A 15,731-nucleotide genomic window follows, 5' to 3' on the forward strand; every position below is an offset into this window, starting at 1 on the left:
GGCAGCCCTAAACAATGTACTGCACAGACAGTATATCACAGGGGACAGGTGGAGTGCTGGTGAAATGGGCAGAGACTCACCTATATATTTTTCTACCTATAGCAATAAGCAGGAAGACAGCCCTAAACAATGTACTGCACAGACCGTATATCACAGGGGACAGGTGGAGTGCTGGTGAAATGGGCAGAGATTCACCTATATATTTCTCTACCTATAGCAATAAGCAGGAAGCCAGCCCTAAACAATGTACTGCACAGACAGTATATCACAGGGGACAGGTGGAGTGCTGGTGAAATGGGCAGAGATTCACCTATATATTTTTCTACCTATAGCAATAAGCAGAAAGCCAGCCCTAAACAATGTACTGCACAGACAGTATATCACAGGGGACAGGTGGAGTGCTGGTGAAATGGGCAGAGATTCACCTATATAGCAGGATACAACTCTCTGACACTGTCCCTAAGAATCAGCAGCAGCCTCTCCCTATCATAACTACAGCAGAGTTCTATGAATAAAGAGTGCTTATTTTAGATTTCTGAAGCAGGATACAACTCTCTCTCTGACACTGTCCCTAAGAATCAGCAGCAGCCTCTCCCTATCATAACTACAGCAGAGTGACGATGAATAAAGTGTGCTTGTTTAGATTTCTCAAGCAGGATACAACTCTCTGACACTGTCCCTAAGAATAAGCAGCAGCCTCTCCCTATCATAACTACAGCAGAGTGACGATCTGTGCTGTGTGCCTCTATCTAATATAGAGGCTGGTCACATGCTGCACTGGCCAATCACAGCCATGCCATAAGTAGGCATGACTGTGATCAGTTCCCAGTCACAGTAGTAAAACGAATGGCGATTGGCTGCCGTGCAGCGCGCCAAAACATACCCGAACTGCGAACCCGAACCCAGACTTTTTCCAATTATTCGGGTTCGGGTTAGGGAGCAAAAAAAAAACAAAGTTTGTACCGAACCCGAACTTTACAGTTCGGGTTCGGTCAACCCTAGTCATTTCTTCAGTGTTGTCACATGAAAAGATATAATAAGATACCGTATTTATCGGCGTATAACGCGCACTTTTTTCCCCTGAAAATCGGGGACAAAGCTGGGGTGCGCGTTATACGCCGATAGCGTACCTCAGAGCTGTCATCTCCTCTCCCTTCGGCTCTGCTTTCACTTTACACACACACACAGTTCCGCCTCCGCCATTGGACCAGTGTTTTGCTTATCACAGTAGCTAGTCCAATGCCGATGGCGGAGGCGGGACTGTGCGTGTAACCTCCGCTTGTCCTGCACATTGAGCCGCCTGCCCAGTGCCAGCCCAGTCTCGATACAGGCTTTGTTTGAGCCTATCACCATCACCCGCTCCAAGCCTTTCTGGGTTATACTTCCTGGCTGTTCGAAGTCATGCCCGGGAAGCACAGGCTTACCATCGACTGGCTGTTTCAATGGCGGACTGATGTGACACCCACCAGCACAATAGGGCTCGCTTCCTCGCATCCATCTGGCTAAGTCATCCCCTCATTTCCATCGCAGACAAAAGATAGAGGTCCCATCTACTGCAGCTCACTGCTTCTTGTCATCTGGTGTGTTTCACTCCGTCCCAGGTACCACCCCATTGCCATACAAGCTGAGTTTATTTGTGCTGCAATGAGGAGTTTATTTGTGCTGCAATGAGGAGTTTATTTGTGCTGCAATGAGGAGTTTATTTGTGCTGCAATGAGGAGTTTATTTGTGCTGCAATGATCAGGCTGCATTGAGGAATTTGCTTCAAAGTTCTTTTTTTCCCTGAAACTTCCCTCTTAAAATTGGGGTGCGCGTTATACGCCGATAAATACGGTATTCACTTTTGTGAGATACTGTATATACAGTTAGGTCCATATATGTTTGGATACAGGCACAATTTTCATACTTTTGGCTCTGTATGCCACCAGAATAAAATTAAAACAAAACAATCAGCTTTAATTCGAGGGGTTGAACATAAATATCAAGTACAACATTTAGGAACTGCAACCATTTTTATACACAGTCCCCCCCATTCTTAGGGACTCAAATATAATTGGACAAATGAATATATTCATAAATAAAATGTTCATTTTTAATATTTTGTTGAGAATTCTCTACTGGCAATGACTGCCTGAAGTCTGGAACTCATGGACATTACCAAAGACTGTGTTTCCTCCTTTCTAATGGTTTGCCAGGCTCTAACTGCACCGGTCTTCAGTTGTTCTTTGATTGTGGGTCTTTCTGCCTTTAGTTTTGCATTCAGCAAGTGAAATGTATGCAAATTGGGTTGAGATCAGGTGATTGACTCAGCCATTGCAGAATATTCCACTTAGTTTCCTTTTCTAAGCTCCTGGGTTGCTTTTGCAGTGTGTTTTGGATCAATGTCCATCTGTACTGTGAAGCGCCGTCTAATCAACTTTTCTGCATTTGGCTGAATCTGAGCTGACAGTATAGCTCTACACACTGCAGAATGAATTCATCTGGCTGCTTTTGTCTTCTGTCACATCATCAATAAATGCCAATGACCCCGTGCCACTGAAAGCCATGCATGCCCATGCCAACACACTGCCTTCATCAAGTTTTACAGATGACGTTGTGTGCTTTGGATCATGAGCTGTTCCAAGCCTTCTCCACACTTTTTTCTTCCCATCATTCGGGTACAGATTGAGCTTAGTTTCATCCGTCCAAAGAATGCTTTTCCAGAACATGTCTGGCTTTTTTAGATTTTTTTTGGCAAAGTCTATTCTGGATTTTCTATTCTTCAGGTTTATGGTTTGCACATTGTGGTGAACCCTTTGTATTTGCTCACGTGAAGTATTTTCTTGATTGTAGGCTTTGACAATGATACTCCCACCTCCTGGAGATTGTCCTTCACTTGTCTTGTCTGTATGTTGTGAATGGGTTTTTCTTTACCATAGAGAGGATCCTGTGATTATCCACCACTCTTGTCTTCCATAGACATCCAGGCATTTTTATGTTGCTGAGCTTACCAGTGCATTCTTCTTTCCTCAGAATGTACCAAACTGTGGATTTGGCCACTCCTTTTAAAGCCTTACAATGGCCTTTTTCACTTGCATGGACTTCTCCTTTGAACACATGATGTAGATTCAACTCCAGTCATTTAACCTGCTTAACCACTTGCCGCCCGCCCTATTACAAAATGACGGTGGCAAAGTGGTTTCAATATCCTGACCCAACGTCATATGACGTCTTCAGGATATTGAGCCGATGTGCGCCCCCGGGGGCACGCATAACGGCGATCGTTGTTGCGGTGTGTCAGTCTGACACCCCGCAACACCGATCTAGGTAAAGAGTCTCTGATGGAGACTCTTTACCACGTGATCAGCCGTGTCCAATCACGGCTTATCACAATGTAAATAAGAAGAGCTGGTGATCAGCTTTTCCTCACTCATGTCTGTCAGACGCGAGTAGAGGAGAGGCGATCGGCTGCTCCTCTGACAGGGTTTTTTTTGCTGATCGATTATCAGCGCAGCCCCCCCACACCAGACCACCAGGGATGCCCACCACCAGGTATGCCACCCTAGACCCCCAGAGATGTCAATCAGTGCCCACAATGGATGCCAATCAGTGCCCACAATGGATCAGTGCCCACAATGGATCACAATGGACCAGTGCCCACAATAAGCATCACTGATTGGCAGGCATTATTGTTTGGCACTGATTGGCATCCATCAGTACAATTTATTACAGTACATCCGTGCCACCTATCAGTGCCCATCCATGCCCATCCATGGCACCTATTAGTGCCTATCAGTGCCCATTCGTGACGCCTATCAGTGCCCATCCATGACGCCTATCAGTGCCCATCCGTGACGCCTATCAGTGCCCATCCGTGAAGCCTATTAGTGCCCATCCGTGCTGCATATCAGTGCCGCCTATCAGTGCCCCATCAGTGCTGCATATTAGTGCCCATCATCAGTGCCCATCAATGCCACCTCATTGGTGCCACCTCATCGGTGCCTGTCAGTGCAGCCCCATCAGTGCTCATCAGTGAAGGAGAAAACTTACAAAGTTTTGTAACAGAAACCAAAAAAAAAGCATTGAAGACAACACTGAAGGAATAACACGCTGTTACAATGTAAAGTAGTGAGTGTACAGCTTGTATAACAGTGTAAATTTGCTGTCCCCTCAAAATAACTCAACACACAGCCAATAATGTCTAAACGGTTGACAACAAAAGTGAGTACACCCAAAGTGAAAATGTCCAAATTGGGCCCAACTAGCCATTGTCCCTCCCCGGTGTAATGTGACTAGTTAGTGTTACAAAGTCTAGGGTGTGAATGGGGAGTAGGTGTGTTAAATTTGGTGTTATCGCTCTCATTCTCTCATACTGGTCACTGAAAGTTTAACACAGCACCGCATGGCAATGCATTGTGGTCATTTGGTAGTGAAAAAGGTTTAAAAAAAAAAAAAAAAAAAAGCTTATAAACGCTAAAGCTCAAAAACGTGTATAAACCGATGATAAAAACGTGGCAAAATGTGTGGGGTTTTTATTGCTTACAGTGTGAACGAGGGCTCAGAGACAGATCTGTTGGCCTTATGGTGAAAATAAAAAGGGCATTTTTTATTTTTCTGTAAAATAAATTGTAATTTATAGTTCTAATTAGTGTTCTTGAGTGCATATTTAGATTGCCACTGAAAGCCGTCTGAAAAATCTAGTTTGCAAAGTGATTCTTATACTGTAATAGAATCCATGAGGTATATCTATCAAAAAAAAAAAAATGACATCACATAGCTTCAACATTGGATAAAAAACAGTGCCTTGAAAAAGTATTCATACCCCTTGAAATTTTCCACATTTTGTCATATTACAACCACAAACGTAAATGTATTTTATTGGGATTTTATGTGATAGACCAAAACAAAGTGGCACATAATTGTGAAATGGAAGGAAAACGATAAATGGTTTACAAATAAATATCTGAAAAGTGTGGCGTGAATGTGTATTCAGCCCCCTTTACTTTGATACCCCTAACTAAAATCTATTGGAACCAATTGCCTTTAGAAGTCACCTAATTAGTAAATAGAGTCCACCTGTGTGTAATTTAATCACAATATAAATACACCTGTTCTGTGAAGCCCTCTGAGGTTTGTTAGAGAACCTTAGTAGAACAAACAGCATCAGGAAGGCCAAGAAACACACCAGACATAGACAAAGTTGTGGAGAAGTTTAAAGCAGGGTTAGGTCACGGTTAGAGTATGGCACAACTGCAAACCTACCAAGACATGGCCGTCTACCTAAACTTACAGGCTGGGCAAGGAGAACATTAACCAGAGAAGCAGCCAAGAGATCCATGATAACTCTGGAGGAGCTGCAGAGATCCACAGCTCACAGCCACAGGACAATGATTATTTCCTGTACACGCGATCGGAATTTCCGATGAAAAAAGTCAGACGGAATTTTTTAATCGGATATTCCGACTGTGTGTGGGCCCCATCGGACTTTTTTGTCAAAGTTTAGAAATAGAACATGTTTTATTTTTTTCCGATGGAAATTCCGATCGTCTGTGTGGAACTCCGATGGAGAAAAACCATGCATGCTCAGAATCAAGTCGACGCATGCTCGGAAGCATTGAACTTTTTTTCTCGGCTCGTCGTTGTGTTTTACGTCACCGCGTTTTGGACAGTCGGAATTTGGTCTGACAGTGTGTATGAAAGACAGCTTGAATGGAATTCCAACGGAAAATTGCATCTAATTTTATCCCATCGGAATTTTTGATCGTGTGTAGAGGGAATTAATCGTGCTCTCCACAAATCTGGAGACTGGCAAGAAGAAAGCCATTGTTGAAAGAAAGCCATAAGAAGTCCCATTTGCAGTAGCCATGTGGGGAACAAAGCAAACATATGGAAGAAGATGCTCTGGTCAGATGAGACCAAAATTGAACTTTTTGGCCTAAACACAAAACGTTATATGTGGGGAAAACTAACACTGCACATCACCCTGAACACACCATCCCCCCCCATGAAACATGGTGGTGGCAGCATCATGTTGTGGGGATGCTTTTTTTTTCAGCAGGGACAGGGAACCTGGTCAGAGTTGATGGGAAGATGGATGGAGCCAAATACAGGGCAATCTTAAGCCTCATACACACAATCAGACTTTCATTAGACTTTTCTATGGATTTTGCTCCAAAGGGCGTTGTCCGTGAACTTGGTATGCATACACACGGTAGGACTTTTTCAGCCAACAAACACGAACTTAGTGACATAATAGACACGCTACATGTTTTTTCTGCTCTTTACCGCCACCCTTTGGGCAACTTCTGCTATTGTTGTCTGATCTTTAGCATTGGTTCTAAGCATGCGTGTTTGTACTTTTACACATGATCGGATTAGCCGGCATAAGACATTTGTTGCCGGAAAGTTTGTTCACACAGCGAACATTTGTCCAATGAAAAATCGAAAAGGTTTGTCTGATGGAGCATACACATGGTTGGATTGTCTGCAAAAACAGGTCCGTCTGAGGTTTGTTGTCAAGTCAGATTGTGTATGTAGAGCCCCCTTTACTTTCAGAAAGGGCACTACGCTAAAGTTAGTGGGAGAATGAGAGAGATAGGTTGCTCTCATTCTTGATTTTGTTGAATTTGGCTGTCGCCAAGTCTGGATTGTTCTGTGGGTCAGTCTGCGTTCCAGGGATGCAGTTCCACCTCTGGGCGGTAGGTGGCGCCAGAGAGGTCCAGGCGGAGCCGCTTCTCAGAAGCCAATTGGAGGAGTTTTCCCTCATGGGGCATGCTGGGGAGGAGTATTTCTGTGGATGAGGCCATTGTTCTGGGTTCTTTGCGGGTTCCTGGTACCAGGTGCGGCACCCACCTTTAGGGTGTGCGCACATCGCGGGCCCCACCACTATGGCCTACCTGGCCTGGGGTCGCGCGCTACGCGGAGTTCCTGACTCTGGGCCCTTCTGGCCTGGAGCGACTGATGCTACCAAGGGGCCCCAGTGACTTACTGGATCCCCACTTCTACTGAGAAGATCCCAGGCTGTATGCCGTTCGATGGGGGATCAGCTTGAGGAGAACCCGGAAGCAGGTTATCCAATTGGGCTTGAACGAACCATCTGGGATCTGGTGACCGGAACATTGACAGGTACACTTGCACTGTCAACCGGTGACCCTAACACAATTTACTGGGAGGATTCGCTCTGCTGTTCAACTTAAATCTCACACTGGGCCTGTGGCAGAGGCCCCAATATCCTATCAGAGCCAGGTCTGTGGCAGAGACTTGTTCCTCCCAGCAACCTTAAGAGACACCTGGCTGCCAGGCCTGTGGTAGAGGTCTGTCCGGGGGCACTTCACCCACTCTGGCTGGAGTGGCGACGCATTGATGCAACTACAGAATAGCAGGATTGCTCTTCTCTATCCAAAGCCTGATACTGCAAAGTTCCTTTACTTCATCAACCTTTCCTGTCTACCTCAAGTTGATGTTGGTCATGTTGGGCCAAGAAATAAAGCATTCAGAAAACCTTATCTGCTGATTGGACATTCAATTTCTGCTCTACTCACTACCTTCACCCCTAGACATCACATAGAGGTAACTTAATACGCCGACCCCAAAACAATCAGCGGCTCCTGAGGGGGTAGCGCTACATGTGTACAGGCCTTTAGAAGGAAACTTGTTAGAGTCTGCAAAAGACTTGAGACTGGGGCGGAGGTTCACCTTCCAGCAGGACAACAACCCTAAACTTACAGCCAGAGCTACAATGGAATGGTTTAGATGAAGGCATATTCATGGGTTAAAATGGACCAGTCAAAGTCCAGACCTAAATCCAATTAAGAATCTGTGGCAAGAGTTGAAACTTGCTGTTCACAGTCACTTTCCATCCAATCTGACAGAGCTTGAGCTATTTTGCAAAAAAGAATGGGCAAAAATGTCACTCTCTAGATGTGCAAAGCTGGTAGAGACATCCTCAAAAAGCCTTGCAGCTATAATTGCTGTAAAAGGTGGTTCTACAAAGTATTGACTCAGGAGGCTGAATACAAATGCACACAACACTTCTCACATATTTATTTATTTGTATATAGATATATATTTATTGGAAGATTTACCCTCTATTCCTGTTCTGTTGACAGCCCAAAATTTGGGATTTTCTTTTATTTCCACTTTCAGTGATAATGGCAACGCTGTATCCTGGCCAAGTCAACAAGGCCCAGGCATAGGGCAGCACTTTGCAGGGAGGCCAGCACAGAAAGAGCCCCTGCCGGCTTGCGCCACACTGTTATGCCGCGTGCACACGGTCGTTTTTTGTGATGAAATAAAACGACGTTTTAAATCATGAAACAAAACTTCAAACTTTCATTTTTTAAAACGACGTTGCCTACACACCATCGTTTTTTCAAAATGCTCTAGCAAAGCGCGGTTACGTTCAGTACGTACGACGGCACTCTGTTCCATTCAAGCTCGCCTCAAAACTTGCTTCTGAGCATGCGCGGGTTTAAAAACGTTGTTTTACCCACACACTATCATTTTAAATGACACAAAAAACGACGTTTTGAAAAACGACATAAAAAATTGAAGCATGCTCGAATTTTATTTTTTTTGACGTTTTTCAGAAGACATAAAACAACGTTTTCCCCACACACAGTCATTTTAAATGACGTTTTTAAAAGTGTCTTTTTTTTCCATCACAAAAAATGACCGTGTGTACGCGGCATTAGTGTAGCGCCAGTCTTATGGGGCGAACTGGGCTGAGAGGCAAATTAGTCTAGCGCCCCATAAAGCGGCGGCACTGCTTCCGGTGTGCAGGCAGCTGGCATTCCGCAAATGTGTGTGTGTGTGTGTGTGGGGCGCTGCTTCTAATTTTAACTGTCCTATCATCCTGGACAACAAACCTTCCTCACTGTGCTATGTTTTCTGCTGCACCATTGACATGGTTATATCTTCTTAGTCCTCTCTATAAAATTATCAGAAATTTGTGCTTAAAGTAGAACTATAGGCAACACTTTTTTTTTTTCATTTTTGGATAGAGTAATGGAAGGTTATGGCCCCTGTCAGTTTTTTTTGTACCATCCCAGACCCATTGCAGAGATTTCCCTTCACTTCCTGCCCCATAGCCGAACAGGAAGTGAGAGGAAATCTATGCAAATTAAGGGAATTCATTGCGGCCCCCCCCCCCAGGCCCTCAGAACTAGTGTACCCACTAGAAAATTTCAGGGCGGGTCTTAAAGAGCAAGGGGTGTAGCCTTGACAGAAAGGGGTGGGTCATATTTAAATTAGGGGGTGCACAAGTTTAGTCAGGCCTAGGGCTGCACAAAACCTAAATACAATACTGGATAATGGTGAGCAGGACAAATTAAGAGGATGAATCTCTCTAAAGGCCTGTACACACGATCGGATTTTCCGACGGGAATTGTGTGATGGCAGGCTTTTGTCGGAAAATCTGACCGTTTGTATGCTCTATCAGACAATTTTTGTTGGATTTTCTGTCAACAAATGTTGGATAGCATGCTTTAAAATTTTCCGACAACAAATGTGTGCTGTCGGATTATCCAATCGTGTGTGTACAAAAATCCAAAGTAAAACACGCATACTCAGAAGCAATGCTAACCATAACACAACATTAGCAGAAGTTGCTCAAAGGGTGGTGCTAAAGAGCTGAAAACCCATGTAGTTTTGTGTTTGTTGGCCGACAATTCTTTGCCGTTTGTATGCAAGACAAGTTCATTGCCAACGCCCTTCGGACAAAAGTCCTATGCTTTGTCCATGGAAAATCTGATTGTGTGTACCAGGCTTTACAGACAGCAAAGAAAAACAGATAGGTGTTCTAATCCTTCTCCACTCCACTCAAAAAAATAAGTTTTGCTTTTAGTTATACTTCCAGACACAAGTAATTGATAAGGGATAATGCAAATTATTTAAAGGGCAGTAAACAATACTAATTTGACAATCCAGCCATATCACTTTAACCGCTTGCCGCCCGCCGCAAGCAGATATACGTCTGCAGCATGGCACAGGCAGGCAAAAGCACGTACCTGTATGTCCCCTTTAAGAAGCGGTTGTTGCAGGCGTGCGCCCGGCAGCGAGCGCGCACACCGCCATCTCTGAGAGCGTGCCCGCGCGAACTCTATCGCCGTGGGCATACCCGCGAACATCTGACGGAGAGATAGAACGGGGAGATGTTAGTGTAAACACTGTCATCGGGAACACGATCAGTAATATGTCACAGCAAGCCACGCCCCCCTACAGTAAGAATCACTCCTAAGGGAACACTTAACCCCTACAGTGCCACCTAGTGGTTAACCCCTTCACTGCCAGTGTCATTTTCACAGTAACCAGTGCATTTTTTATAGCATTGATCGCTGTAAAAATTACAATGGTCCCAAAAATGTGTCAAAAGTGTCCGATTTGTCCGTCATAATGTCGCAGTCATGATAAAAATGTCGCAGATCGCCTCCATTCCTAGTAATTTTTTTTATTATTAATAAAAAAAATCAGCTCCATCCATTGGGCTATAGCATTTAATTGGCGCTCCACGTCTGTACCTTGGCCTCAAATCTTCAACCGCATGACAAACATCAAACTCTCTGAGAGAATTCATCATACATTATATGATTCTATTCCCCTCTTCCAAAAAAAATTGATTCTCTGGGATGCCACCTTTCTGGTTTAGAATAAATGTCTATTAACTGACACCTTCCTGATTGTTTTTTCTCTTCTTCTGTACAATGTTCACTGTTAAAGATTTTTGTATGCATACATGTACGTACATTGTAATTTTTTTATATACTTTGACCTTTTTCCACAATAAAAAATGTTTGTAAACAAAAAAAAATGCTATAAAACTATCCCCTATTTTGTAGATGCTATAACTTATGCTATAACTTTCACGCAAACCAATCAATAAACGCTATTTTATTTTTTTACCAAAAATATGTAGAAGAATACGTATCGGACTAAACTGAGGGGAATTTTTTTTTTATATCTTTTTGGGGGATATTTATTATAGCAAAAAGTGAAAAATATTGTTTTTGTTTTTTTCAAAATTATCGCTCTATTTTTGTTTGTTAAATTAAAACCGCAGAGGTGATCAAATACCACCAAAAGAAATCTCTATTTGTGGGGAAAAAAGGACGACAATTTTGTTTGGGAGCCACGTCGCACGACCGCGCAATTGCTAGTTAAAGCGACCCAGTGACGAATCGCAAAAAGGGGCCTGGTCCTTTAGCTGCATAATGGTCCAGTGGTTAACTAGTAATAGAACACTAAAAATGTTCCATAAATGGTCTTTGTATACCTCCCAACTTTCTGAGATGAGAAAGAGGGACACCTATTAGCAAATGGTATTTAGGCAAGGGGCACACCTGCTGCCACACCCCTGTTACATGCATGGATAATTTATACACCAAAAAAAATGGTTGATTTTTTAACCACTACGATTCCTTTATACTGGCTTTTAAAACAAATGCAACAATTTTGAAATTGAATAAAGGGTTTTGCACTGTAAAATGTTTTAAACGATAAATAGTGTATGTTTTATACAGGTCTATACATCAGACCACAATGAGGTACAAATGAAGAGGAAAGAGGTACAGTATAGAGGGACTTTGTTACAAAAGAGGGACAGTCCCTCCAAATTAGGGACAGTTGGGAGCTTGGGAGTTTTAGCACACAAGTACTAGGTGTGGTATTGTATTTTATAAGTCACAAACCGCTTGCATCTGTGTGTCAATTGTTTTGTTTTCTTCAAGTGTATTCATTCTACTTGTCATTGTATCATTTCCAGGCAATGTTTGGCAGCATGTTCCAGACAGAAATCCAAACAGCACTGTAAGAATTGCACTTGAGCGGTTGCCTACAACAATGCTCCATTCCTTTGAACCTACAGACTTGTCAGCAAGCTTCAGGACACCATAATTTTGGACTATGTCAAAAAACTATGATTGGTAATGCATGGAAACAGCAGTATGTGCTGCATTTCACTCAAAATGGAACAGAATTCAAATGACAATGAATTGTGTTGATGACATTCCACTGTCTGCATAATGAATTTCAACTGTATCTCAATCTTCATAAATGCAGCTACAGGTTTAATCTTTTGTGTACCTGCCATAGCTGAAAGTTTTGCACAAATCTCACAAGCATGACTTTCCATTGTGATAATGGAAACAAAACTAAATGGAGTCCATATAATATCACCAATGACTTTCTAAAGTCTGTAAAACTGTCCATGACATTTTTACACTTGCTATCTTTTCAGAGCAAATATGACTTCTCAAAGACCCGAAAAAAATAATAATTGCCTAATGTTGCTTTTGTAAATTAAACACTGAATCTTTACATTATTTATGTCACTCGTGTAACTTGATCAATTTCAACTAAATCAAATGTTTAAAACCTCTGCTAGAGGGATTACTAGCAGAGTATTTCCTGGAGATGTGCAGAATTAAATTCTATCATCTTGTACTACATGAAGCCAGTGACCAAACTGCTATTGACTTTGGACTGCAAAGCTATTAAAACTGTCTTTAGCAGCCATAATATGCATACTATTATTATGTGTACTGGTTAAACATTGGTATTTACAGTATTTTATCATGATTCCTGTGTATGCTAATTCTAAATTGCATGCAATAAAAAGCACTGATCATGAAAAACGTGGCAGCCTCTAGCTTTTGTCTCAGTGAAAATATTTTTGCACACCTTTATTATGAATAAATGTAATACTATAGCACACTTTGTTTATATGGGAAATAAAAATCCTTTCTAGCCTACTTTGTCTATAATTGTTTGCGACCACCCAACATCTTTACTTGCATGCTTTCTTTCCTGACTGTTGCTTCACTTCCACTTGTTGATTTGGCAGTTTATTTCAGTCACCTGTTTGCCTTGTATGCTGTTGCAAGAACCTTTCGAACATGCTCTATTTTTTTAACAACGTTTTAAACTATGTAGTTTTTCGGGTTGTAAAAAATGGTCATGTGTGGGGTTTAACGACGTGAAAAATCTGCGCATGATCAGAAGCAAGTTATAAGACGGGAGCGCTCGTTCTGGTAAAACTACCGTTCGTAATGGAGTAAGCACATTCATCACGCTGTAACAGACAGAAAAGCGCGAATCGTCTTTTACTAACACAAAATCAGCTAAAACAGCCCCAAGGGTGGCACCATCCGCATGGAACTTCCCCTTTATAGTGCCGTTGTACGTGTTGTACGTCACCCCGTTTTTCTAGAGCATTTTTTTTTAATGATCGTGTGTAGGCAAAGCTGTTTTAATGATGAAGTTGAAAAAAACTTTGTTTTCTAGAGCCTGAAAAATTTTGTTTTTTAGAACCTGAAAATGATCGTGTGTATGCGGCATTAGGCCGGATTCACACTGGTGCGACACGACACTAGTACTACTTTGGATCCGACTTTGCCCTGCGACTTGAAGCCGACATATGTCCGACTTACAATGAACGGGGATCCGACTTGGATCCCTGCCAATACCAGGCACTGTGTTTGATATGAATCTTGAGGGGGAACTCCACGCCAAATTTTAACTAAAAAACCGGCATGGGTTCCCCCTCCAAGAGCATACCAGGCCCATGGGTCTGGTGCGGAATTAAAGAGGAACCCCTACACCTAAAAAAACGGTGTGGGGTCCCCCCAAAATCCATACCAGACCCATATCCGAGCAGCAGCCCGGCCGTCCCCCCCCACCCTAGGTGAATGAGTATGAGGTACATCGTACCCCTACCCATTCACCTGGAAGTGTCAAAAAAATAAACACACTACACAGGTTTTTAAAATCATTTATGATTTTGCTCCGGGTGGTGACGTCACCACCCGGAACATGCTGGGACTATGACGTCATAGGAGGCCTATATAAATCGGTGCGACACCGGCATTACAGCGGGAGGGAGCATCAATTCAACATCGGAAGAAAAGAAGAGAGAGGAAGAAGGCGACAAGGAAGATCGGGCTGGCCGCCACTGCTAGTAAAAGAGCTACAAAGAAGATAGCAGCGGCAGAAGGCACCGGAGAGCGTGAGAAGAACCAGGAGCACGGAGAGCAGAAGAGAGCAGAGAAGATGGAAGAAGACCCCCGGAGAGTGGAGAAGTCGAAAGAAGACCCCCAGAGCTGACTAATAAATGATTTTAAAAACCTGTGTAGTGTTTATTTTTTTGACACTTTTCCTCCAGGTGAATGGGTAGTGGTATGATGTACCCCATACTCATTCATCTAGGGTGGGGGGCCGGTATCTGGGCCCCCGCTCCCAGATTCCGATAAGCCCACCGCCCCGCAGACCCCGACAACCAACGGCCAGGGTTGTCGGGAAGAGGCCCTGTCCTCATCAACATGGGGACAGGGTGCATTGGGGACAACATGGGGACAGGGTTCTTTGGGGCAGGGGGGCCACAGGGCACCCCCCTGCCCCAGAGCACTTACCTCCCCATGTTGAGGGCATGCGGCCAGGCACGGCTAAGGAGGGGGGGGCGCTCGCTCATCCCCACCCCCTTTCCTGACCGGCCGGGCTGCTGCTTGGATACGGGTCTGGTATGGATTTTGGGGGAGACCCCACGCCGTTTTTTCAGTGTAGGGGTTCCTCTTAAAATCCGCACCAGACCCATGGGCCTGGTATGCTCTTGGAGGGGGAACCTATGCCGTTTTTTTAGTTAAAATTTGGAGTGGAGTTTCCCCTCAAGATCAGCAGAGTATAAGTCGCATTTCAAAGTCGAAGCATGCAATACAGCCTTCCGACTTTGAGCCGACTTCAATGATATTCAATGGAGTGAAGTTGTTACTTTAAGTAATTGTATATTTAAGAATTAATATCTCGCATATATGATATATGGTTAAAAATAAGAGAGTTCAATCGTCAGAGTGGAAGTTTCAACATAACACATTTATTAGAGCTTATACAAAGTCTAATCTAACACACAGAACCTATCTATAGTCTCAAAACTCAGATCGTAGGTTAAAATACATACATTTACATGAAGGAATACAGAGTATATTCCTCTAAAACCTTAAGATTACCAGCATGGGCAGTTGCTACAAGTAATTATCACATGCCTATACCATAGTTACCCTTTTAAGACCCAGGTAGGCCAGCTCTCCATCAAGACATCCTTCCAACAAGTGATGGTTCCATAAAGTGGGCTCCATTAATCTGTGCTGTGGAGTATATCTTTCTAAGCTGACGTCCCATTGGTTGGCCTAGCTAGCATCACGATTGGAGGACTGACTACATAAGTCAGCCCCCTTTCATGCAAATCCTGATGACTATAATTTTCCCAAGGTTAACAGGGTGTGGCTATCTTGATTGAACATCCCAGCATGGGGTCCATCACATACGGTAGTTTAATTCACTGGCTCCACAATGTCTGTTAACAAACAATGAACTTTGCTATACGCTAAATGCCATGAATTAGCATGCTAAATGAACCATATACTCTGTACTCTGACTGAAATGTCTTCAGCTCTACTTAGAGAAATATATTCATTATTAGAATATATATATCTTTATATTCATACACAGACACAGCCATATATATATCTATACATATATATATACATATCTATATACATATATATATATATATATACATATACATATATACATACATACATACACATACCCACATATCTCTATTTAATCTAGATTACCCAAAAACCATATGGCAACAGATGGCCCCTTGTGGCCAGTTGAGAATATGAGACTCGGCCACACCTACAATAATGGTTTTATGTGTAATCTTTCATTTAAAACTTTTTGGCCTTGCCCTCTGAAATGAT

The 15,731-nt window shown here is 43.0% G+C and overlaps 1 protein-coding gene across 3 annotated transcripts in view; it reads left to right on the forward strand.

The window, feature by feature from the left end:
- Positions 1-12,723, forward strand: part of SLC26A9 (solute carrier family 26 member 9) — a 736,991-nt gene extending 724,268 nt beyond the window's left edge. For 2 of the 3 annotated variants that reach the window (XM_040337624.1, XM_040337625.1), the window contains one exon: positions 11,738-12,723. In XM_040337624.1, coding sequence (XP_040193558.1) covers positions 11,738-11,785 — 48 coding nt within the window. In that variant the 3' untranslated portion in view covers positions 11,786-12,723. The remainder of the gene's footprint in view (positions 1-11,737) is intronic. The other variant, XM_040337626.1, reaches the window with a different exon arrangement.
- Positions 12,724-15,731: the final 3,008 nt, after the last annotated feature.

The sequence above is a fragment of the Rana temporaria genome, chromosome 2 (genome assembly GCF_905171775.1).
Source record: "Rana temporaria chromosome 2, aRanTem1.1, whole genome shotgun sequence".
Lineage (NCBI taxonomy): Eukaryota > Metazoa > Chordata > Amphibia > Anura > Ranidae > Rana > Rana temporaria.